At 42.9% G+C, this 25,259-nt stretch overlaps 2 protein-coding genes across 2 annotated transcripts in view; one reads left to right on the top strand and one right to left on the bottom strand.

The window, feature by feature from the left end:
* Positions 1-15,535, top strand: part of LOC308065562 (aldo-keto reductase family 1 member B1-like) — a gene marked incomplete at its 5' end in the record, with an annotated part of 20,841 nt that extends 5,306 nt beyond the window's left edge. The window contains 7 exon segments of the mRNA XM_080391617.1: positions 1,447-1,714; positions 2,371-2,448; positions 3,880-3,999; positions 4,737-4,775; positions 4,778-4,851; positions 5,663-5,744; positions 6,213-15,535. Of these exon segments, the coding sequence (XP_080247743.1) occupies positions 1,447-1,714; positions 2,371-2,448; positions 3,880-3,999; positions 4,737-4,775; positions 4,778-4,851; positions 5,663-5,744; positions 6,213-6,461 (910 nt within the window). The 3' untranslated portion in view covers positions 6,462-15,535.
* LOC308065482 (aldo-keto reductase family 1 member B1-like) lies at positions 15,093-25,259 on the bottom strand. The gene is made up of 10 exons (XM_080391517.1): positions 25,100-25,259; positions 24,190-24,357; positions 23,571-23,687; positions 22,195-22,272; positions 21,677-21,799; positions 18,280-18,386; positions 18,056-18,137; positions 17,426-17,509; positions 16,519-16,601; positions 15,093-15,741 (listed from the first exon to the last, which is right to left on the bottom strand). Exons 1-10 carry the CDS (start codon positions 25,163-25,165, stop codon positions 15,699-15,701), a joined length of 951 nt encoding a protein of 316 aa, XP_080247643.1. The 5' UTR covers positions 25,166-25,259; the 3' UTR covers positions 15,093-15,698.

Genomic DNA, 25,259 nt, shown 5'->3' with positions numbered 1-25,259 from the left:
AAAAGGAAAACTTGTACAACTTTAAACCAGCTATTTGGTTGTGTGTAGCCTTGTGGAAAAAACACTGCAGTTTCTACGTTTGGGTGGAGTTTTTTTAGTTTAGGTGAACCAACCAAGCACCCTTGTATTTGAAATACTTGAAGAAGTGAAATCATTAAAAAAAAAAAAAAGATGATGGGTGGGGATGTAATGAAGTTATACGTAGGAAATGGTCACAGTTTTGAATCATGTTTCTGTTTGAAGTGCCATTTTCCAGGATCGGTATCCAGTCATCAAACAACTCTTCAGTGTCTCCAAGCCAAGAATCTGAAGTGATTTACTTTGCTTTTCCGTACCAGGCTGTGTATTTTACCCAGGAGGTGGCACTGTCTGTAGTGTTTTGTCATCCCCGCACCTCCACACGCCAACAGGAGCCAGCCTGTTCGCAGCAGGGCCAGCAAGCTTTCCAGAGGTGATTCTTTCCTCATGTCGCCAGCATCTCACACTAAAACTGCTTTTAATTTCTGGGCAGATTAGAACTTATTTCAAGATAGTCTGGTGTCTGAATGTGAACGTTCAATCCTTAGGAAAGGGCAGATCAGCTCTGGCAACTCAACAGTGACTGATTCCCATGGCTATTTTATTCCAGAAAAATAGTGAAAGCAAAATCCAAACTGGAACACCTCATTATTTGGGGGCTTAAAATCTCCAGATGTGGAGAACTGCAAACTGCTTTTTCTGCTGTTTACCAAATTGCTAACCTCTCTTCTTTTTTCCGTCTCCCCCAGTAACAGCAAGAGACAGTGACATTTGCCATCAGTGCTGGGTACTGCCACTTCGATTGTGCCTACCTGTGCCAGGATGAGCGGGGGATCAGGGATGCACCATGAGAAAAAATTGAAGAGGGGGTTGTAAGGCGAGAAAACCTCTTTATTGTAAGGTATGTCCCTGGATAACTTGTCTCACATGATGCCAGCTCTCAGGAGAAAAGGTCCCAATGTGAAAAGTGCCAGGGGATGAAGCTGGTCTGGGAGTTAACTCCTCTCCGCCAGGGCAAAGAATGTTGTGGATGGAGGGAAGGAAGAGGTCAACACTTGGGGGGAGGGGGAAGGCTTGATTTGAGAAGGATTTTTTTATAGTCCATATCCATTGTCAGCCACGGAGACAGGAACTGAGGCCGTGCTCTCAGTTGCCTCTGAGATAGGAAGCAGGGCTATTGTATTCCTGGTCACTCCTGCTGCGCAGCTGGCCTCAGCCTGTCAACTCCTGTATGTTATGTTTTGTTTTGTTTTTTCCCCCAACAACAATGGTAGGAAAAATAAAGTAACTTCTATCTGCTGGAAGCTGGCGGGTCGATTTTCACCAGTTTTGCTTTTTTTCTTAGTTTTATTGAATTGTTATACGCGTCGTTGGAATTTTAGATGATCTCATTCTCATTTTACTTAACTGATAGTACCGCAAATAAAATAAGGTGCACAAAAGTGGCACTTCCTCAGGATGGGAAGATGTGCCATACTGTGAGCTGCCTGTGTGTCTGTGCCGTGTGTCCCGCTGCCAGGGATGCTCAGCAGCTCTGAGGCTAGGAGAGCAGCTCCCAGGCACTGCGTTACCCCTGCAGCTGTGGTCCACCTTCCACGAGAGATCCCTGGTGAAGGAGGTGTACCAGAAAACACTTGCTGCCCTCCAGCTGGATTATCTGGATCTCTACCTGATGCACTGGCCCATGGGATTCAAGGTTTTGAGACTTCAGTTCCTGGGAGCCATCTGACAGAGCTCTGCCGCTTTTTCCTTTGGGACCAGACATGCCCTTAGTCCTCCCTAATGAGGAGTGTTGTTAAACCTCATCAGGATCTAATGACAAACCTCTGCAGGGAGTGCCCAGGAGGAAAGGTAAAGTTATGGCTGCTTAAGCTATGTCTTGTAGTACAAAAGCCACCTTATTCTACCCTGCACAGCACGTCCATGTCAAAGATCGAGTTACCATCCAGACAACATTCCTCTTAAAGCCTGGGATGTGGCTGTCATTTACTTATCCAGGGTCAAACAGTTGTGAATTACTTAGTTCCTATTTTTCTCTTCTCTCTCTGCCCCAAGGTTAAATAAATTCTCGTTTCCCCATCGTATCACATCCCTGGCCTTCCCTCAGCCTGACTGAAGCACATAAAAGCCTCTGCCCTTCCTCTGCCTGCAGGACGGATTCTCAAGAGGCAGATTTTCTTGAAGATTACTCTGTTCGTACAGATCACGGGTTTTGGCCACCTCTCTCCGCAACACAAACATAAGCCAGGATATCCAGTGTGTCTTTAGCTCCACTCACTCGTAGAATTTCTAACTAATTTCTTTACTCACGATTTGCCCTACCTGAAACTTGCTTTTCTTTTGTGATGGTAGGCGGGAGAGGAGCTATTTCCTGCAGATGGAAATGGCACCATCATTCCCAGTGGTACAGATTTTCTGGATACGTGGAAAGTACATTCATTGAGAAGCTGAAAAATTCTTGCTAGTTGGAAATAACAACATGAGAAGCTTCAGGTTTCCACTTTGGGAATAATTCTGAGAGAATGTCCAATGTGAAGTATTCCAGATGGCTGATTTCTCTGTGCCCTCAGGCTCCTTCTTCTGTTACTTTGCCAAGATTGAGGTATTTTTATGCCTACTGCTTACTAAACTGGCTGGGTAGGCACGGCAAGAGGAAATCTTTGAGTGTGTGTGTACCCTGCAGTGGCTTGAGGTGACACATGCTGTCACTTCAGTCCCCACACCACTCCCCGGGCTTTAGCTGTAGCCACGCTCATCCCTGGTTGCACCTGAGCTGTCCAGACCACAGGAAAGCCAACATGTCTGTGCCAGTGTACCCAGCGCATCCAAATTCCACCCCCCACCCCCCCCCCCCCCCCGAAAGTACTGGAACTTGTCCAAAGTCCTTTGCTAACTCCATGTGTGCAACACAAACAGGCATGAGCACAGGCTGCGTGGGAGGCACGACTTGGGCTCAGGTTCCAGTTTCTCCGTGGCTGATGGTGTGGGCTCCCTTTCCCCTCCATGTCCACCCTGTGCGCGGCATGGCCAGGTCAAAAGAAGACATGAGACTCATGAGAGTCAGAAGAATTTGCTGATGCTTTTTTTTCCTTCTGTTAGATGAAGAATAAGGCACATTTTTGTTGCTCATTTGAAAAAAAAAAAAAAAAAAGTGGACATTTCAGGCTGCTGGTTATTATAGCAACATAAAAAAAATTATTTCTGCTTTGGAAGAGGTGTATCTTCCGCTCTTGAGGCTGGTAGTAGATTATTTTGTCCTGTTTCTATTCTGCTGGAGGTGCCAATTTAATTAGGGCTTTCTAGCTGTTTTATTGTTCGCTAGTGGGAAAGAAAATGGGAGGAGGGGGGGAAGAACAGCACAGCACTGCTTATACTGTACTGCCACTGCTAAATGGGAGATCTCACTGGGGAAATTAATTGGTGTTGATGATCGGGTATCCTGCTCTAGCCCTCCCAGAACAGTGCCTTGTGGAGCTGCTCTGTTCCAAATGTAAAGCTTTTTATTATGGGATAATTATTTTGTTAACTGAGGAATTATCCTGAAAACCCCTTTTATTTATGAGCAGAAGGTCTACCTGGGGACAATATTTCAAAATAGCTGTATTCTACTGAAATAATAATAGCGTTGTAATTGTTAATCTGAATAATGCCATTATTTATTTCTATGATGATACATGGTGTGAGAGCCTGAGTCTTTGACCAGGGTCCCATGGTTCACTGTACTGTACTAATGCCACATCAAAAGAGGATCCCAGCCATGATGATTTTTACCAGTCAAGTCTTAGTGCAGGCATTTTTTCCATATGAAAAAAAATAAAAGATCTCAATTGAATAGCAAGTCTGATTCTGTAGTGTTTCTAGGCTATGGAAGAGCTGGTGGATGCAAAAATGAAGGCTGTTGGAGTCTCCAACTTTAACCACAATCAGATAGATCAGCTCCTGAGCAAACCAGGCTTAAGACGCAAGCCTGCAAATAATCAGGGAAACTGTTCTCAAAACTCATCAGTACTGACATCACACCTGTCTGTGGTGTTGCATTTGATAGAACACCTCTGGCAGTAAAATACTTTATATGTTAAGGCAGTGCTTTTTCATATCTGTGTGGGAATAAACCTGTATTTAGCTAAATTGTAAAGTGACGAAAGATGCAGGGGACACTGTGCCCTTCCTTGTGCAGGAAGCTGCAGTCACACAAGCCTGCAGCCCTCCTGGCTTGGAAGTGCAACCTTCACCTTTCTTTTGACTGCAGCACTGAGCTCGTGTAGGCTGAGAGCTGAGCTCTGCCATGCAGAACGCAGTGGGGCTTACCCTTCCCCGCTCCTACAACCCTAAAGGAAAAAGAACAGACAGGACCAGAGCCAGGCTGCACTGCTGGGGTGAACAGGTAGGGCTGGGTGCCAAGGGAGCTGGGTGCTTCAGCTGGATGTGCACAATCGGCCCTTGGAGCCCAGTGAAAAGAGGACTGTGAGAGCTGCCTGCCTCTGGCAAGAGAAACTAGTGTTTGAAGATTGGGTCTTGCTGGAGGCAGGGTTGGGAAGAAGGGGAAAGGATCTCAAATGCTAGCTGATCCTCTTAAAAAACCCACAGCTGCAAAAAGAACCACATTTTCAAAGCTGCTGTGGGGCTTGATAGGTCACCACAGCGATGCTAAAACTTGAAGTATCTTTTGCTTTTGAAGAAACCTTTTTTTTTTTTTTTCTTTTTTTTTTTTTTTTTAGATGGAGAGCCACTCCTATCTTCCTCAGGAAGAGCCTAAGTTTTGATTAAGTTTTGCCAGTCCAAAGGGATCTCTGTCACTGCACATTGTCCCCTTGGAGCACCCAGCTGGCCACGATAAGAACACTTTGTGAGACTTCTTTCTTAGATGTAGACTGGAGCCAATACAGTAAACCAGTCTTAGAATGTGGATAAACCTTCACAGAGTAAAACTGATGTGATTAGAAAAATATTTACTAATTCATTAAAAATGACACATGCACAGAAACCTCTCTCACGCTTATTGTGATATTCAGTCCACTAATTCATACCCATGCTGTTACTGGAGTTTCATATTTAGGAGGAAAAGGAACAACTGGTTGGTGAAAGTAGTGAAGGTAATTCTTAACTGAGCTTGGGCAAGCTTCTTAAATATGCAAGAGAACTTCTGAACTAAAAAAAATAACCAAAACCAAAGCTGCATATGCTTACGAGAATAGCAACCTTGCAGCCCTGCTGACACAAACAGATTAGGGTTTTAGACCGATGACATGAAGAAATGTTCCTTTTACTCCAGTCTTCATGGCTTTCCCTGACCTGGAACAGGGTGTTTACCAGAGCAGCTGTGCTTGTGAAGGACATGACAGCTGCCCATTCTGAAGATGAAATTTTCAGGATCCAGAGCAAAGAAATTCCTGGCCTGATCCCAGGCTGGACTGAAACATGTTATAGTTACTGTTATACCAGAAACTACAGACCTCTTCTCATGTGCCAACCTCTGATAAAACAATTAAGAATGAAGGCAGGGATTCGAGCAATAGGAAGATGGTGAATTAAAGTGTGCAAGTTGATGCTTTCTTATAATTTAAATAATATTCATACACTACAGTGCTTGAACGAGAATATAGTGGGCCATTTAACTGCTGAAGCCTGCTTTTCATTTGCACAGGTCCAAGCCTGAGGATATTTCCTGTTCTGATAATTCCCAAATCAAGGAAATTGCACTCCAGTACAGCAAAACCCCAACTCAAGTTAATACTGGTCGCAGTATTTTCCCTGGTGACACATATTTTTCCCACTTGTGCTAAAGTAACAATTCACAGAGGTATTGTGGAAAGCTGAGTTCTAGCTGTGTCTCATACGCATTGTAATGCTTTAAAAAATATTATGTCTTAACACTAGTTTTAATGACGGACAGGAGATTACCAATGGCTTTGGGCTTTAATTGGTACACTAGCCACTTCTACACACAGCATCCCTGGTCAATCCTGCGCTCTTGTTCAATGTACTCTCATGCTGTCATCTCAACTTCAGAGACAAATAATCATTAAATGAGCTCATGTAATAATTAGGAAGAGTTTCCTATATTGCTTTTCCTATGTAAGCCATCTGTGATTACCAGTGGAACTGCTCCATGTAACCATGCAGGCACATACAGTTTTCAGCTTTCAGAACACAGGCAGAACTTCTCAGCTGTAACTCCCTATCTGTTCCTGCAGGTGCTTATCCAGCTCCCGATGCAAAGAAATGTGAGTATAATTCCCAAATCCATCACTCCACACCATATTTATGAAGATTTTAAGGTAGAAGTGTACCTTACAAAATTACCGATGGCGTTAAACTTTACACAGAAAAATCCACTCTGCCAGTGGAACAAAGTAATGCCTTCATACTTAGAACTGGCAAAACCTTTTGTCTGCCAGATACCATGTAGGTTACTTCTTTATGAATGCAAAAATTTACTTTGAAAGTAAGGAGCCAAGCCTCCTTCATTAGAACACATCAAATAAGAGGGAGTAACTTTTCCACCTTGTGATAGAAATATGATGCAATTAGAGCCCACCAGCCCTGTAACTTTATGACATTTACTGACTGTTCACCACAAACGTGCATCTATTGCACGCTTCCTAGTGCTTCTACAATGCTTTTCCACTTCTGTTTTTGATATTCTTTCTGCAAATGAACTTACATGTCTTCTTGAAAACTGAACTCACTCGGCTGTTTGGGATCTTTACTCAGGTGTTTGAATTGTCTAAAAAGAAGATGGAAACCTTCCTTGCTTTCAAGAAGTGGTAAGCAAGTAAGTACCTCTTCCTCCTTCATGTTTTAGCAAGATTGGATTATCATTGCATATCCTCTTAACAGACAGTATTTACTAGCCTCACTTAAATCGAGAGGGAACCTTAGCCAATACCCAGTCACATTCATACCTGCTGGAATCCAGGACTAGGGTTTATAAGGGCATTGCCTGTCTTGTACAGGTTGGCAGCACTAGGATTTTTGCAGGTACATTGTGTGTTAAAACATCTTGTAATGTATACATACCAAACTGCTGTTTGAAAATCAAAATCAGCTAGAAACTCCAAAATAAGTAAGTGGCAATTTTTTTTTCTGGTTTTTTTTTTTTTTTTTTTTTTTTTTGGCTACTTTATATGAGAGACCGTCAGTGTAAACAAACTCCATTTTAAGAACGAGAGTTTTAAGTTTTTTTGACGTGAAAAGCTGTGCCTATGTATTTGTCAACATTATTAAGGCAGTGTCAGATAACAGAACGGTTAGATACACTTAACAAGATCTGCAATTTACTCTGTTTTCCCAAGTTACTCCCTTATCTATAGCAGACTTAGCAGTTCACAAGGAGTGGTTCACTATCACAGGGAAGTTTGACAACTTCAGCTAAGCAAAACATACATTATCTTTTAAGAACAAGGTCACTGGTATATGTGAAGAGCATGAACTTCCACTTCCCTGTGTAAACTAAGCAGACTCATGTTAATGTTTTTATTGTTGGTCACAGTTTCAGTTCTGCAGAACTTTTGTCAGGGGGAAAAAAAGCTTTTTCTTCTTAGCCTTAAGACTATAACCTTAAAGCTTTTTAATCATACTGTCTTTTTCTAGATGCAAAAAATCACAAGGACTATCCTTTTTTAGAAGACTAACATAGGCATCATCTTCAGATCCTCCAGGAATCAGGACCATATATCACCATTTCAAGTTTGTAATACTTCACGTGTATTGAATCACAATGTAAGTGGAATATGTATTACATGACAGGACAAAGGTAGCTTACAGGCATTCTGAAGAGTAATCTTGGAGCATGCATGCGTTTGCATCCCTTATATCAACTGCAGTTGATTCAGTTGTTTATTGGTACCTTTGCTCTGCTTTTTTAGCAAAATTCTCAGTTGTAGCCAAATATATATTCTCTTACCATTCAGTAATGATAGTTGAAGTTTAATAAACCTGAATATTTGGGATTTGTGAAAAGCAGTCTTTTATCATAAATCCTGATAAATTTTAGAGAAATTGAGACTCTTAGTGATTGTATTTTTGGACAAAAGGTCAAAACATACGCTATCTTTTAGCTGTTAATGCAAGACAACCCATTTAACATCAGATCTTTATGAGATAAGACAACATGCTGCTTGAGATTCTTAGTTCAGTAATTCCAGCGTAACAGAATGAAAGCTCTTTAGAGGACACTGCTGAACTATGTTTGAGGAGCTATTTTCTTAATGAGGTTTCCTATTTATGAACTGCTAAAAACTAATAAACTAGTAGATTTGTATGTTTGGTTTGTATCTACAAGAATACATAAATACTGCCTTTATCAGTAGAATGGCTGTGGTGAAGACTGTGAATCTCTCTCCCAACAAATCCAAAGTCTGATAAAGGAGACATGGATGAATTATTTTGTTTGGCAACTGTCTTGTTCAACAAGCAGAAAAGCTGGGCAGCATTGTAGAAGCCAACAGTGGATTTTCACTCTCTCATACTGCTCCCTAGATACTGTCTGTTTGTGTTTTGACTCAAAAGGTGTCACTAGATGTTTCTCTAGTAAAAAAAAAAAAAAAAAAGTCAGTGCTACTGCAGCCAATGCATCTGCTGGAGTTTTAACAAGGCACATGTTAATCATGACTTCTTGCTCTTGAACTCTAACATGTGACTCAAAGCTCCCACAATCACTTTAGGTTCTTCCAGTCCAGTAGAAGAACAATGTGGATCAGCACTGCCTGCAGAGAGGAAGGACAATTGTGTAATTAAGGTTCAGGACTAGGATACACACTTGATGGATATCCTTTTCCAACTGATTTTCTTTGTAGTTGATAAAGGAAATGATGACATATCTTTGAGCTACTTTAGACTTTTGCAAGATATTTGAATAACAAGTGCCCCAGAAATGGCAAAGCAATTTCCATCCAATTAGATCTCCTACAGCAACTCTTCTAAAGAAAGAGGTCTGAGAAGCACATCAGCAATTAACAGTTACAGTGCAGTGGTATGGACAGAAAGGTGCCTGTAATAGTTTCTCCCCCCCCAGACATGCTAAATTGAAAAGGTCAGTTACAGGCTATTATCACAGCCTCAGCTAGAAAGTGAGCTATGTGGAAGGTGCTCTGCTTCCAGGCATTCAGACTGTGGTCAGGTTGTCAAACCACAGCAGCAGGAGCGATACCCACCTAAGGCTGTGGCACAGAGCCAATCTTGACATATTCTCTACTTCATAGGAATTTTCTAACAACATTCCAATTTAATCACAGCTATCAGACTTCAAGTTATTTACAGGATGTTTATAGATTGTGGTTAGCAGGAAGTCAGACTAGATGATCACAGTAGCCATATAATAGTAAAAAATTCAAAACAAGTTAGAAGCCAGAGATTGTGCATTTGTTTTAGAGACAATAGATCTTTTTCAGCTGCAGAGACTTTTGCAAAGGTAAAAGGAGAAAAAAAATTGGGTGATGTCATTTACTGGGAAATAAAGTACCTTCTATTTTGCAGCAAAGCTGCAGCCATATGACTGAGACAACGTGCCTTTCTAGCAGACCATTACTTCACAGCAATCACAGCAGCCCATGACAGCAGTAAGACTGCTTGCTGTAAGCTGCTCATGGTGCACACTTCCTAGCTTCACCAGTTCACCCACCTCAACACATATGCCACAAGGGCACTGCTCTAATTGCATCTACTATCTGTAGAGATGAAACTACAAAGCATGGTCTCCCTTGTATTCAGTTCCAAGGATTCCAAAATCTTCCAGCCTCTCCTGTGTTTTGGGAGTTCACACTCTGCTTTACACAGACTTACAACTTGTTAAGAAAATAAAAATTGCCATGCAGGGCTAGGGCAGAGGCTTGGGCTTGTTTTACCGCTATTATAAATTCTGAGCCAGCGTTTTCTTGGTCAGATCACTGCAGCAGCAAAGAGGAAGGGAAAAGATACAACTGCCTTCTAAAGAGTTTCATTTGTTTGGTCAGTGCAGGGACCTGCAGCAACGTGTACTGCCACACACACTGACAAGTGCTGGTAACTCTCTAGTCTCCACCTTCAGATTTACCTGAACCCCGTGTTCACAAGCAAGTGTACACTGACAGCCATTTAACCCACTCCCTTCTTTCTGTGGTTGTAACTAATCCAACTGCATGTTGCTGCCTAGGTAGCCTCAAGACACAGTCTGTCTCCACACACTTCTCAGCAGCCCACGAGCATTTGTTAGCTACTAATCCCCAGCTGGATCAATGTCCAGCTGGAGGAGCAGATGTGCAAGAGGCCACAAGTGTAGCGCTTCATAGACCTGACATCATCAAGGCCATCTCTTTAAGCCAGGAGAACATGCCACACTACAGACAAAATCCTTCAGGAAAAGAACATAACTATTCTCCCAGTGTCAGGTGCAGCATAAAGAGGCTCAAGTCACCACGACCGGCTCAAGGGAGTGGAATAAGTTTCTTGAAGGACTAGCAGCTTCTGTTCCTGTGTACCTACTTCCTCAGCAGCATAATAGTCATCCTTCTTTTGGAACTACACTAAGAGATTTATATTATCCCCAAATTTCCAGTTTTCATCAGCCATGTAACACTGCTCCTAGACCAAACCCACAGATACATCTTTCCTAGTCAGCAGTGAGATCATCTGTACCACTGGACCGAGCCCAGTAAATGGGAAACACCTTAGCCTAGCATTTTGCCTTTGTATCACAACATGTTGTCCCATGCTTTCATTGTGCAGTTCATCTGTTCTGGTATAGTCAAGCCTTCATTAAAAGTTCCAAAGGGGCTGGGTGAAAATTAAAAGTGTTTTTTAGAGGGAAAACAGGATAACATAGGTAATGAACAATAGGTAAAATTCAAAACTGCTGATCATTGCTGCTTAGGTTTTCCATCTGTTATTGTTCCAAGCTCTCTCATATTGAGCTCAATATCATTTGAAAGAAAACAGGATGAGAAACAACAGAAACAGTAATATAGAGACCCATTCAATCCTGCAAATGAAGTTCTGGTCCTTGCCTTCCTCTATCTTAAAGATTTACAGAAGACTGACAAGGACAGTCAATGGCCTAGGAATAATTTATACAGATAGTAGTTAAGTAGACTAAAACTTTCCTTGACCTGACACTAGGGCAGAGAGCTATGCCAGAAGTTTACCAAACCTGGAACAGCTTAGAAAGCAACTGGTCTATTTCCAGTCACACTATCTCCTCCGCTGTAAAAACAGTGGCATCAAATGAATCTATTAGCAGACAAGCCCAAAACAAGTCAGAGACAGCAATTCTTTACAAGATGCGTGGGTGTGAAAAGCCATTCTCCTGGAATGTCACATTCACAAGGTAACTGAAAAGGAGTTAACCGATGGCCATGAAACATGAAATACCCTAAACCGTTGTCAGATTATTTAAATAACATGCCACTGCAGTGCTCAATTTACTCGTCTTCAACAACTCCTTTTGGCCACTGTTTAAGACAAGATATTGCTGTAGGTGATTATTTAGCCTGATTCAGTTCAGCTGTTCTTACAAGCCAGCTGATTGCTAATTATAATCAGGCTTATTTAGTTCAGAAGAGCTAGATTGTATATTCAGCTTGACTTCTTTTTTTGCTGAAGAATTTGGATAAAAAAAAAATATGTAGTTTTGCAGATGTTTATACTAGTGGTCCTGTACCATGCACATTAACAATTTCAAATGCAAGAGCAACATGGCCTATCGGTTTTAAGAACTGCCTTTCAGCTTAAATGAGCAAGATCCTGCCAGAATAAGGCAGGGCTCTGTACTTTAAGTGACCCAGGACAAGGACAAGGGATGTATGATGAATAGTTACTGACAGTTTATAGATTAAAAACTAGGGGAGTATTAAGTGATTAAAAAGATAAAATCATTTATCTTGAGTCAACTGTTCTGTGCTGCAATAAAGCAGAAGACTCCAAATTTCTAGTCATATCTTCAATGCAGTGAACGCAGATTAAAAATCTAAATACAGGATTTTCTTTTCCTTTTTTGAGTAATTTCCTGTGCCCCAGATTTCACAGCTCTGCACAGTTGTTACAGTATGCACTTGTGTCAGTCTCACGAGCTCAGCAAGAAGAGAGATCCCACCTCTCCCAGAGAGAGGGAAAGACCAAGTTACAAAGCATCATATAAAAAGTTATTCCAGCCAGGCAGGCTGGTTTATTTGCATTCCAGTATCAGAAGCCAAGCTATTTTCTCCCAAAGGAACATCAACTGCAGCCTGAAACATACTGTGCCTGTAAGACTATTTATGGTGTCCTGCTTCCAACCAGCAAGATACTAACTCCAGCTACTTCTTGTAGTCTCCTCTACTACCCCCCAAAAAAGTCTCATAAAAGGCATCTTGCCACCTCCAATGAGGTAACTGCTAATTTTCTCTACCTGTTCTCCCTGATAAATCAGTTCATCATTCTTTGCTACCACAGCAATAGATCTGTTCTGAGAGCCATTTTACCGTGAAGAAAGGCCTGCTAACCTGGTATCATTTGAAGCAGTGAGAGTGCAGCTGGAAGTGAAACACATTTTGAGTGCAAGTACCAATTCTACCTGTCCCAAGAACATGATTTTTCTGTCTCTCTGCTCCTGTAGGCTGAATTCTTTCCCCAGGATGTGCTACAGTATCATGCTAGCTTAACTCCTGCTGCAGAGTCCTGAGAAAGTCTAGTAAGAGAGGCCAACAAGGTGGAGCCGAACTACAAGTTCTTAAATAAAAAACTCAAAACAAAAAACAACCACTTTTCATTGGAAGAGCTACAAGATTGTATTTGTCCTTAAAGTGCTTTGATCAGAAACCCAGAGATCCGTCGAATCAAAATACAAAAACAAATGCTGTGAACAGTTATAGCAGGAAGAGCTCAGTTATCAGGAATGCTAGGCTCCGGATATCTAATTCTTTGATCTTTCCACTTTACCTTTTAAGAGATGAAAGGAAATCTCTGCCCTTGTAGGCAGCGTGGCACAAGTATGGGGGTACAACAGCCATTTAGTTTTACTGTAACAATCCCCAGATCAACCTAGATTAAAGGAAGACTTGGCTGCAGTCTAGAAGACTGGCTCTTCCTCTAGATCAGCCTTATTTAATTATATCTGGCCTTGAAGAAGCAATCCAAAAATCATTATGGGTTGACAGGGTTTTCCATCATTCCCTCCTCATTCCTCATCCATTCTGACAACAGCCTGCTTTCTGTTCAAGCTCATGCATCATTGTCCCTTCACTCAGGTGCTTCTTTTTCCTCTACTCCCACTCATTTCACCAAGCATGCCAGCCCTCTGCCAGGTAAGTGCTGCACTGTGTCCCAAAAGGACCCTTTCCAAATTCTTTCCCACCAAGTCATCCAGCAGAATACAGAGAGCGCCTGTTACATTACCGCTCCACCCTGAGTGCTACCTAGTCTCCCTTCTGCTGCGAAGCAGTCTGAAAGCCTTCTCCAGTAAATTTCCTACTCAGAATGGAAAGTTTCAGGCACAAACTTTTGAAAGTTACCGTGAAATGAAAACAGAGGAAATTAACAGAACCTGATGTACTATTTTGGAAACCCTGACCTTCAATGTAACTTCTTGCCAGAACACACTTGTCACAAAAATGTTGCTTCTAAGCAAGTCAACATTGCCTCAAACAGTTTTCTGTCACAGCTCAGACTAGTCTAACATCATCAGCCATTCTGTTTTCACATGCCTTTGGGCTTTTATTTATCACATTATAGACATACAAAACCATCTGCAGAACCAAAACTTTTGTATTTGCTTTTAAGCTAAGAATTTAAAGTGATTATAATCACTTTATGTTAGGAGAATCAGCATTAGAGAAGAACACTGCTTAGAGTCAGATCTTGATTCTCTCCTCCCTCCTCATGCTGTAAAAGTTAACTCAGTCTTGTCTGTTCAGCCCATTGTAAGTTATTCTGGCCAAAACCACGATGAATGTAAAGACTGGCCTCAGTGATAGTGTAGACTTAAAAGAAGCAGTTGAAAATAACAGTCTGTTTTCCCAATATAATGGCTACCATGTATCAGAAAGAAAGAGTTATTAGCATGACTCCTTAGTACCTTTTTATCAGTACCAGGAAACAAGCCACTTACTTTGCAAATGGCTTGAGAACAGCTGCATTCACAGTACACTATAACCTGGCTGAGTTTCCTTTAAGGTACACTATACTATGCAGTTACGGAATCAGAATCCTACTTTATGTTTACCATTTAGGGGTGATTATGCATTAAGAGTTATGGCGTCTCCCTTTTTTCATCTATTCAGAAAGAACCCCCTTTCTGCCAGGCCTACACAACCTGCTTGATAGATAAGTTCATGCTCTAGATCTGCTCAGACTTTGGAAAAAAATTCACAAGAACATCACCCAATACTAGCCCCTGTTTTTACAAGTGCCCAAATACATTTAGTGAAGTCTGAAGCAGCTCTCAGAAGGCAACAACTTTAAAACCATTACCTGCAAGTATTGTGAAGACTATACATATTTAAAAAAACCCAACAACCCAAGGGACAAACACACCTTACATGTCAAAATTTGGGTGTAAGCCTATTTTTCTGTCGTCCCAAAGTAGTAAGTTTCTGATCTGCTAGCTCATGACAGGATTTTCTTGGAAACCCATTTTTACAAATTTTTTACATTTACATTTTGCAAATGGTAGCTTGTACAAGCACAGAATTCTTTCCTGCATCATGTATTGCCTGCCTGGAAAGGGCCAGCTTTCTACTTCTTAGTGAAATAATCCCACAGGATGCTGTGTAGGCCTCATGTCTTCAAGGGAATGAGTTTTCTACTAGCTAAAGTATATTACCACTTCAGTAAAATAAAGAACTATTTAAAGATTAGTATATTAGCTGTCAGACTTACCAAGACAGCTCTATTTAAAGAGAGGCTCAAGCAGACTCAATGGCCACAGGTACATCACACTCAGGTGTTCTACATGTGCACCAGCATGACAGCTAGCAGGTCATACTGGAGAAATATCAACAGATTATTTCTTAGGGGACAGTGATTTTCCTTGCTTTTATGTAATCTCTGGAGACAGCTGATAAAATACAGCTACTCCAGCATTACCACCATTAGAGCATTGCTGAAATAACCATCTAATTACACACAGTAATGAAACTGTATTTTATTATAAGCAAAACCAGCTTTCATATCATCAAGAAACTAGGACCTATACACTTTTCAAAGAGCTACCCAGGTACAAACTGCTGTGCTTAGAAATCAACTTGCACTTCCAATTTGAGAAAGATGCATGGAGTGTTACAAAAAAACACAAACAAACCCAAAACCAAACCCAGAAGTAATCAGAAAAAACCAGACCTCGTTAATTACATAAAATCTGCCAATATCCTGGTCCTTCCAGACAACAACAGTCACTAGCTCCAATTCACAGTATTCCAAAATGAAAGTGACTGCTCGTTCAAACTTTCTCAGTGTTTTTTGCTTACCGATTCCAGACATGCAGTTTGGCAAAGAATCTACTAGTCCATACAGGGTGCTCTTCAGAACCATTTTAGCATTTCCTTCTTCCAAAAAACAAAAACAAAAACCAACCAACCAACACCACAAAATCACCGAGTACATATACTGCATCTTTGTGGGAGAAAAAGTTGGGGTGGGGGAATCTGATGCAGTGAGAAAGCTACGTAGACAACTCATAGGCAACAGCAGAAGCATATCTGAAAAGTCTGGAGAAAGGCAGGTGTCCATCTTCAGTATTCTGCATTGAAAGGGTAGTCCTTGTGAGTTTTGCACCTGAAGGAAATCAAGGAGGAAAGATTATCTTATCTCCGAAAGATACCATATGCAGCTGTAACCAATGCAAAGAGCCACCAACAGAGGAGCTGAACTGTATAAAACCAGTCTGTTTCTGTGTTCCTTGGTGGTACACTGCATTTGCAAACAGAAAAATTCTTGAGTGCCTTCTGTTGCTCAGACTGAGCATTTCAGGTGACATGACCTACGTGCTTTGCAGACAGCCAATTCGAGGTTTCACTGTTTACTGCCAGGAAGGCTTTTCTGCAGCCTTCCAACATAGATTTCATATCTGGATTTAGGCTTCAAAGCTGCAAATCCTTATTTTACTTTTTGGATGTTTATTTACTTTCCCAACCACTCCTGAAGAACACAGTTTTTCTAATATACTTAAGAGTCACAGCAAAAAGACAAAATACCACAAGCGAAGTTAATTAAGAACTTGAGTCTGCATCATGCTCAGCTCTCTGATATGGAGAAAATAAAAATTATGAATAGGAAGCCTCCTGTTGCAACTCCAGCTACAAAGAGTTTCTTGGAGACTGAACTGAAAATAAACATGAAGTTTGCTTTATGCTCATCATGATTTGGTTTGTAACAAACATTTAAAAGCTTACTCTGAAAACGTTATTTTGAGGATGATCCCTTGGGAAATTGAGTTTGCACGTCCTGAATTTTCACCAAACTTACTATCTCTAACTTCATATACTAGACTATGACATACCGATAACTTAACAGCTTGGAAAAAAAAAACCAAACCAAAACACTGCCACTCACGTGCTCATTGCACAGACTCTCCAGTTTCTATTAAAGCTGAGAATAGCTGCCATCTCCTCTTTAGTCAATTCAAAGTCAAACACCTGGCAAGAGAAACAGCTGGAAGTCACCTCTTTGAACATATCAGAAACTGTAAGCAAAAAAACCCCAACCCAACCACAAAATTAAAGAACAAGTCAATAGCGCAGGGGTGCTTGTTAGAAGAAATGACTGTTTCGTGAAGGTGGGAAAGGAAAAAGATGGCTCGCTGGATTTCCAAGACTCTACTTACTAGTCAGAGTAGGGGAGGGACGTGAGCAGGGGAGGGAGAAGTTAAGAAAAAAAATATCTCAAGTTGCAGTTACATGTGCCCGTTGTTTTAAGTTTATAGAGCACTTAGTGTTGCACAGTGTCTCCATTCTCCACTTGGGAAAGATGCATCTTTCTGTCCTACTTCAAAGGAACATCTACGAGACTTTCATATTCCAACTAATGCAATTACACGTCTTCCAAAATCCTAATAGTGGTTTCAGTCAAGGACCACTGAACCAGGAGCAGCAACAGGGTTTATGGACACCAGGAGTATTTTCTTAGCAGTGCTTGCTCTACATAAGCCTTTCGTGGCGTGCTGCTGCACCCAGGGCCCTAGGCAAGCTGTCAGACAGCTCACCCACATGACATGGAACAGGAAGTATCACATAACATGACTGCTAAGGTTATCCGTATAATATTTCTAAAAGCTTTGTTTACTCCTGCTTTCCAGCTGTAACCTTAAGTTTAGCCCTCAGTAGAGTGCAGGTAAACATACAGAGAGAAAAAGCCCAGTCCTCTTGCCTGAGGAGGACCTGGGAAGGATCACCGATTGCTCTGCAGGGAGAAGCCATGCCACCCCTGAAGGGCAGCACCCAGCTCACTCCTAATGACTCACCTTGAAGTTCTCCACAATGCGCTGTGGTGTGACAGACTTAGGAATCACAATCACATTTCTCTGGATGTGGAACCGAATAAGAACCTGCAGAAGATATATCACCAAGTCAGAGGGAGGATGGGTTTTGTTCTATCGCAAGCAGAGCCTGTTCCGACAGTTGTTTGCCACAAACTGTACAATTCAGCAGAGTTAACCCATTTCTGCAGAGCTGCATTTCAAATCATACCTGAATTCTAAATGGCACTTTCTAGAGTGCAAACAGAAAAGGGGTGAAGCCCCACATAAAAGGCTTCCTTTCTCCTTCCCCTTTCACTTCAGTGATACTTACTTTTTTCATTCCCACCTAGACTTAGTAGGGTATACAAGTTTTCATTTTCTGCAACAGGACTCAACTGAAACATGACAACATCTGAAGACAGGTCAAGAAAACGTTTCTTGCTGATGGTCAAAGAGCCCTTGCAAGCATGCATTGAAAGCTACAAAGTAAACAAACTTGTGTTGCTACTTAAAACCACAGAAGAGCACCACAGGTGACAGGGAACGAAGAGCCAGCCTGTCCTTTACATTGTCTTTAGCTGTTGTTAAGGCTGCGTAACAGGAAGGAGTCCCCACTGCCTGGTACCTACCTACCTGTGCTGGGGTTTTGTTGTGCTTGGTTGCAATCTCTTTGATCTTGGGGTCATCCAGAAGGGAAGGATCCTCTGGCTTAGCCCTACACAGAGGAAAGAAGATCAGTGGCTAGAAACCTCCACAGATCCAACCTAGCAATAGAGACCTGTATCTGGATGAATAATTAATGGTGCACTTGTAGTCTCAAAGTTTCATGCCAGCTCCCTCGCAAAGTGTGATCTTACCATGGTCTGTCAGGAGAGCCAAGTGGACTGTACGCTGTCACAGCAATCCCCTTGGATTGACAGTACTTGATCAGCTTCTCCTGGGTAAGGTATGGATGACATTCAATCTGCAAACATAAGAGTACAGAGATTTACAGTGATTTACCTGTTTTAAGATGTTCCAGGGATTAGTTTTTAATTCTAATTTATACTCTGTACAATATTATGCATCCTTTGTTTTCTATATGCCCCCGCTCTCTTTCTACAAGTAGCTTCCTTATAGTGATGGGTCCAAAGACTGCTAACACCACTCATTAAAACTATGCTGATCTGTATAATCTCCAGCACATGGGATAACCAGCTACACAGTTGCTTAAATGGAGCAGTTCAGTAAAATGCACACCTAAGAAAACTGTAAAACTCATAACAGGATAGCAGACTAGTAAGTACAAAGGTCTTTTCGTCCCTACTTAAACATCGAATAATGGTGGAGCGTGGTGTTTGTTGTTGGTTTTTTTCCTTTACAACAACCATATTAACCTCAATACCAGTATTGTTTCATTCGGTTTTATTTGCTTTGTGTCAATACTAACACTAAATACCTCCTAGTCCAAAGAGTGAGAATGGCTAGCTGCTACATATTTTAGACTTTTAGCTTGTGGTCCATTACAGACTTCTCATAAACACATGTACTTACTATGAATCTCTGGAAGATTATCTACATAACAGGCTACAGACTCCTTAACAGTGGATCTGTATTCTGGCAAGCTAACATGCAGATATGCAGTAGGGAACAGGAATTATTCCCGCGTCAGGAGGCTGAAAAATGAACATTTAATAGTTTGCATAGCTGGACTTCCAGGATAGCTCCACACCAGGGAAAGAGCACCCTCCTGCTCTTTCTGAGGTAAGTCCCTGGAAATTTGTGCTCTTGGCAACAGAGCAAAAGAGTGCAAAACACAGGATCAGTTTACTGTCTTGAGTGTCTTACTTGTGGTTCTAGCTGCTTGCTGTTATCAGAAGCTTGCACGGCTGTTTCCCTTCTGCAGCATGCTGGAATACTAAATATGACAACTCAGTTTGGGACGTATTATATGTATTTATTTTGCTTCAGCAGCTCCAGAAACAGCTGCTCAAGAGAACATCCAGTTATTTTCTCAACTATTCAATAGATAGAATTTATGCAATATAAATGAGGCAAAGTCATTCTTACTCCCTACTGGCACTCAAGCTGAAGAACTGAGCTATATTATTAGGCTTATGTTTGGACCAGGATGAAAAGCCTATGATATCTTTAAACAAGTGTCTTAAGCTATTGCAATCCACACTGTATGATAATGATCAAGTACTTCAGAGTCAGATTTCTTACTGAACCAAGTACTAGGATCATTGTAACACAACTACTACTTTGCAAAATAATTTCTCACTACAACCAAAACCAACGTGCATACCAACTGCATCCAAATTAAGAATGGGAATGGCACCAAATGCAGGGGATTACTGCATCACATGTCAAACATCTGCACAGAGAAAGTGTTTACAGAAAGCACTATCACTATTAGGCCAGCTGGTAAGTGTTAATAACAGAAAAGCTTTCAGGATCACAAGCATTTCTTCAGGAGCAGTAAGTTTGGAAGGACAGGGACCAAAGACCCATTGTTCTGAGCTTAACTTGATTACAGTAAGCTGAGAGCTTGCAAACATTTACAAGTGAGAGATACAAGATCAATGACCTCTATGCAAGAGACATGGGTAATTATCAGCTACAGTGACAGCAGCAGTGAGGTGTGGTAGATGTTGAAAGGTATAAATACTTCTACCAAGTCTCCTAAAAGTACATTGGGACCGATAGTGAGTAGCTATAGTACAGAATTATGAATTTTGCACTTGTCAGAATGTTTCAGTTCTATGTTGAATAGACTTCCAAGAAAACAATCCTATTAGCTTTCTAAAAAAAAAAAAAAAAAAAAGGTGTTAAAATCCCTTTTCCATACATATGCTCAGGCTAACACAGTAAGTTAACCTGTTCTAGTAATCAGGTAACAATAACAAACTACAGCCCTTCAAACACCATAGCAACCAAGGACAAGTCTAGGTAGACTCCACAGGGGGCTGTCCTGGGATCTGTCCTTTTCAAGAACTCGTGCCAGGCTATGATCTTGTCAAGTTTGCAGATGATGCCAAACTGGGGGAGGACCAGTCAATACACCCAAAGACAGGGCTGCCACTTCAAAGGAACCCACTCAGGCAGGAAGAACAGGCCAACAAAAGCCTCATTAAGTTCAACAAGGCTGCACAAAAAGCCCTGCACCTGGAAAGGAAAAGCCCCTGGCAGTAACACAGGCTGGAGCCTGACTATCTGCAAAACACCTATGCTAGAAATGACCTGGGGGGCATAGTAGGCTGAGCTGAACACCAACCAGCAGTGAGCCCTGGCAGCTGGAACACAGCCAGTAAATCATGGCAAGTGATGATCTGTCTCTACTAAGCACTTGTCAGACCATCTTTATAGTACTATGTCCAGTTTTTCCTCCTTCTCACCCGCTTAAGTAAAGACTGACAGACTGTCATGAATTCAGAGGGCCACCAGGATGGCTGAGGGCTGGAGAACATGTTGTGCTGGTAAAGGCTGAGGGAGCTGGGCTTGTTCAGCTTGAAGAAAGGAAAGTTTCAGGTTTCCTAATACCAGCTTTTCAATACCTGAAAGAGCTTCATGCAAAGACAAGCCAAGCTCTTTACTGGTGCATAGGGGGAGGAAGAGAGGCATGAGTTTAAACAAGAGGGGTTGAAATCAGATATAAGACTCCCTCCCCCGCCCATACACCCAAGGCACTGCGTCAGACAGCAGAACACACTGCCTAGAGAGGCTGTGCAGTCTCCATCATTGCAGGCTTTCAAGATGGATAAAGCCCTGGGCAACCTGGTCTGATATCACAGCTGATGCTGCTCTCAGCTGTGAAATACAGCAGATTATCTTCCAAGGTCTTCTACCACCTGTATGTTCCTAAGATTTTTGTTTAAGTGCAGTTTATGTATCTGGACACTTCTGCCCTACAGCCTACATTGCAACTCCATTTCCTCCTTCCTCCTAACCCTCATTAAGTCTGTAATCATTCCATAAAGCATGTTCCTGTTTAAATTACCCAGGCAACAGCAACTGGCCACTCCATAGAAAAGCTGCAAAAAGGTCATCCAATTTTCTCTCAGGTCCTCATATATATGCCAAGTTTAACTCTATTTCAAGGAAGTTTTTAAAGCTCATCTGATTTCCCTCTGCCCCCTCCCTCTCAAGAAAAAAAGGGTATTCTGGAACTGCTCCTTGCCCGATTTTCCAAGCAGTAGTGCAGAAAGTCCATAAAAAGCAGCACCTTGTGCATCTAGAAGTTGTTAAAAGGTGGGATTGAGAGAATATGCTCACCTGGTTATTTGCAGGCTTGTATTTCAGTCCCGGCTTATTCAAGATTCTTTCTATCTGCTCATGGTTAAAGTTAGAGATACCAATGGCTTTTACCAGACCAGCATCCACCAGTTCTTCCATGGCCTAACAGAAAACAGCACAAAGTCAGCACAGTACAGGGCCCAAAGAACACGTTCTTCTTTACATGGCTTATTTCCTTTATGAGAAGACAAAAAAGCATTTAGATTTTCAGAGCTCAAGCTTGAGGTAAAGCAAACAAAACACCCCACCACCAGGGCACTAGTATATTTGTGCCATGTCTCCCATTTCACCAAAGCTCAAAGGCTCATTCTGTGAGACTGGAAATTCACAGGAAGTTAGAAGGGGAAAATAATGATACCCAACAATCTGCTATTGTACCAATGAGTTCTTCCAAGTAGTTCTACATACATGAGAATTTAGACTGCTGAACATAATGAAAACATGGAAAAGATTGCTGAGAACAGAAGATGTGATTCTCCTGCTGTAGCTAAGCTTACCTCCCATGTCTGTAGAATATCTGTGTTGCTGGGTATAGACATGCCTTTGTCATCTGTGGGAAACAACTCCTCTCCTGCCTGTCAGTGAGAAAGCAAAATGCTTAAAACACTCTTTGGTGGGAAGTTAGGTCATCATTGTCTTCAGCTGGTGCTACTACAGACTCCTACTGCAGGACATACCAATAGTCATTATCTACATTCTTCAGTCTTCTCCCTTGCTTTCACATGGGATTATGGCACTTTTGCCCACATCCATCTCAATAAGGACAGGTACTTCTGCTGGATGCAATGTTCTCCAACTCAAAATAGACAAGGAGAAACATAAAACCTCCACTTGTAGAATTCTAGCTAGTTTACAAGTTTACTTTCTTTATTACAAAGATATACACAACTCTCCAGTGGACATAATTAAGTGCTTTATTAAAATGTGTAATAAGGACCCACTTAGGACCTGGAACATGTTCAGTCTATATTGGACCAGACCTGCTGACAGGTCTTTCATGGGGAGAGCCATTGTTTAAGTTGCTGGCATAGGGAATGTTAGAACAGCCAGTGTCCCAGTTAGGACTACATGCCAAGTATCAGCTTCATTCAAAACTAGTTTTTTTCTACCGATAAATTATACCACAACATATTTTTCCTTTGATAGCGATGTCCATGTGAAACTAGTTTTAAAAATACAGACACTATGAAAAACAGTTGGTCTCACAAGCAACAAGTAGGAATAAGATTCTGATCAGGCTCTAGCAGAAAGGCTAAGCTTAGAAATATTCAAATCGAGACATCAGTTCCTTTGCATGCAGCCAGTAGAAGTTAGGAACTAGTAAGTTGCACATTTTGAAATCCAAGGTCTGTGAAACACTAAGGCTCCTACAGCAAGGGTCAGTTCAATCTGTATCATATTAAAGGACTCAGTGATTATAGACAGAAAGGGAAAACAAATACTTTCTTGTTCTGCAATTCTGTAACATGCAGACAAAAGAATCTGTCACACAGCAAAGTACAGCCCTCCTTCCCACAAAGGGGAAACCGTATCATTGCCCGCTGAACACACTTTGGATTTGTATAAGATAACACATAGGCAATAATCAAAAGGAGAGCAATATAACTCTTGCTTGCAGCAGGGAAACTTACCCCTAGTTCAAGGCCTACCTCTTCCATGATCAAAAGGGCAGAGGGTGCTGTGCAAGCAGGAATCTCAGAGGTAGGAATAAACAGCCTGGCTCACACAGCCAGAGTAAAGCTGCACAGCAGCACGGGGCTAATGTACAGACACAGTATGATCTGTGTCTGCTGGAGCCGTTACTGGGCTGTACAGCCATTTAGCTCTTCAGAACTGCCAGTCACAACAGAAAAAGGTATTGCTGTTACTGTACCTTAAAACCAAGAGGCCAGTGGATGAGGTAGAGATCCAGGTAATCCACCTTCAGGGCAGCAAGAGTCTTCTGGCACGCTCCCTTCACCAGAGGCTTTTCATGAAACGTACACCACAGCTAAAGACAAAAAGCCAAGGCACACCATGACCGCCTGGGTTAAACTTCTTGGAACCCTTCTGTCCTGTTCAGGAGAGTGCCTGTCCCCTTTGGAAGGGGATGTGGAACTAGATCATCCTACTGATCTTCAAAAGAGGCTTGTTCTGTGAGCAGGACTGGTCTGTCATAATGACAGCAATATGTGCCGTGGCAGCACACATGACTGAAGGGTGTCACATCAGATAGCAGAAGCAGTCTGGTTTCATTAATTAAGACCTCATTCAAAAGTCACCTACTAGAAGGTCAGATACGGCACGAAAGAGGACTGCATAACTTCATGCCATGAAGTTTAAAGCATCACCCCTAGCCATGGTACATACCCTGCAGGGAGCTTGTCTCAGGACTGGCCTAAGTGATGCTCTGAATTATTCCATGCCATACCACAGAGTAAGAAAGTAAAGAACCAGGGGGTCACTATAAAAAAAAAGGTGCCTCCTGGAATCCTATACCACCAGATCCATACCTTACTGACAATGAAGAGGTCCTCTCGTTTCACAGCACCTTCCTTGATTTTTTGCTGGATCCCATCCCCAACTTCATTTTCATTCTGGTACACATAGGCGCAGTCAAAGTGACGATATCCAGCATCAACAGCAGCCATTACCGCAGCTGTTACCTTCCCTGGAGGGGACTGAAAAAATAATATCCAAGAAACACTAATCAATATACACTGAAGACCTTTCTCCTGGCAAGATAAAATTAAGGTGGCCACCCCTCTTAAAGCAACCCCCCAACTGAAGTAAAACAGAACACCACCAACAGCATCAAACAGAGCCCCGGCTTTACGTGCAGCCCTTTTGAGCCTATATACATCTGTAAGGAGAGTTCCTGAGCTCTCACCCAGCCGCAGCCGTTCCGCGGCCGCCGCGCTCAGCCCCGCACTCCGCCGCGCCGAGGTCCCCCCGCCGGGCCGCTCCCCAGGGCCGGGCCGAGGCCCCCCCGCCTCCCCCGCCGCTGCCCCGGGGAGCGGCCCTCAGCAGCTGCCAGCACGGGGGGCTCAGCCCGGCGGAGGGGCCTCAGCCCCCGGCGACCCGCGCAGAGCGCTGCGCTGCCGCGGGGCTCGGGCTGCTGCGAGGGGCCAGCGGGCAGCGAGCGACCCTCGGTGCCAGGCGCCGCGGCGGCCCCGCCGTGCCGGGCGGGGAGCCCCGGCCGGGGGCTCGGTGGCGCCGGCAGCGCCGCGCTCGGGGTGGCAGCGGGGACGGCCCCGAGCCGAGCTCCGACACCGGCGGCCACGACTGCGCCGCGCCGCCCCCGCCGCACTCCCCCAGCGCGGGGCCGGGAAGGGCGCTCGTCCCGCACGGGCGGTAACGGGCCGGGCCCGCGCTGCGCAGCCCCGTCCGCCTGCGGAGGAGCCCCACCGAGGCCCACGTTACCTTCCATGTGCCCAGCCCCAGGATGGGCATCTTGGCCCCGGTGTTGAGCTGCACGTAAGTCGCCATGGCCCCACACGCCGCCCAGCAACACCACGACAACAGCTGCCGACCCAGCGCCTTTAATAGCGGCCGGGGCGGGGCGGGGCGGGGACGGGCCCGA

The sequence above is a fragment of the Falco punctatus genome (assembly GCF_963210335.1).
Source record: "Falco punctatus genome assembly, chromosome: 6".
Classification (NCBI taxonomy): Eukaryota; Metazoa; Chordata; class Aves; order Falconiformes; family Falconidae; genus Falco; species Falco punctatus.
The sequence above is the reverse complement of the archived record's forward strand: the minus strand, read 5'-3'. Positions and strand labels throughout refer to the sequence as shown.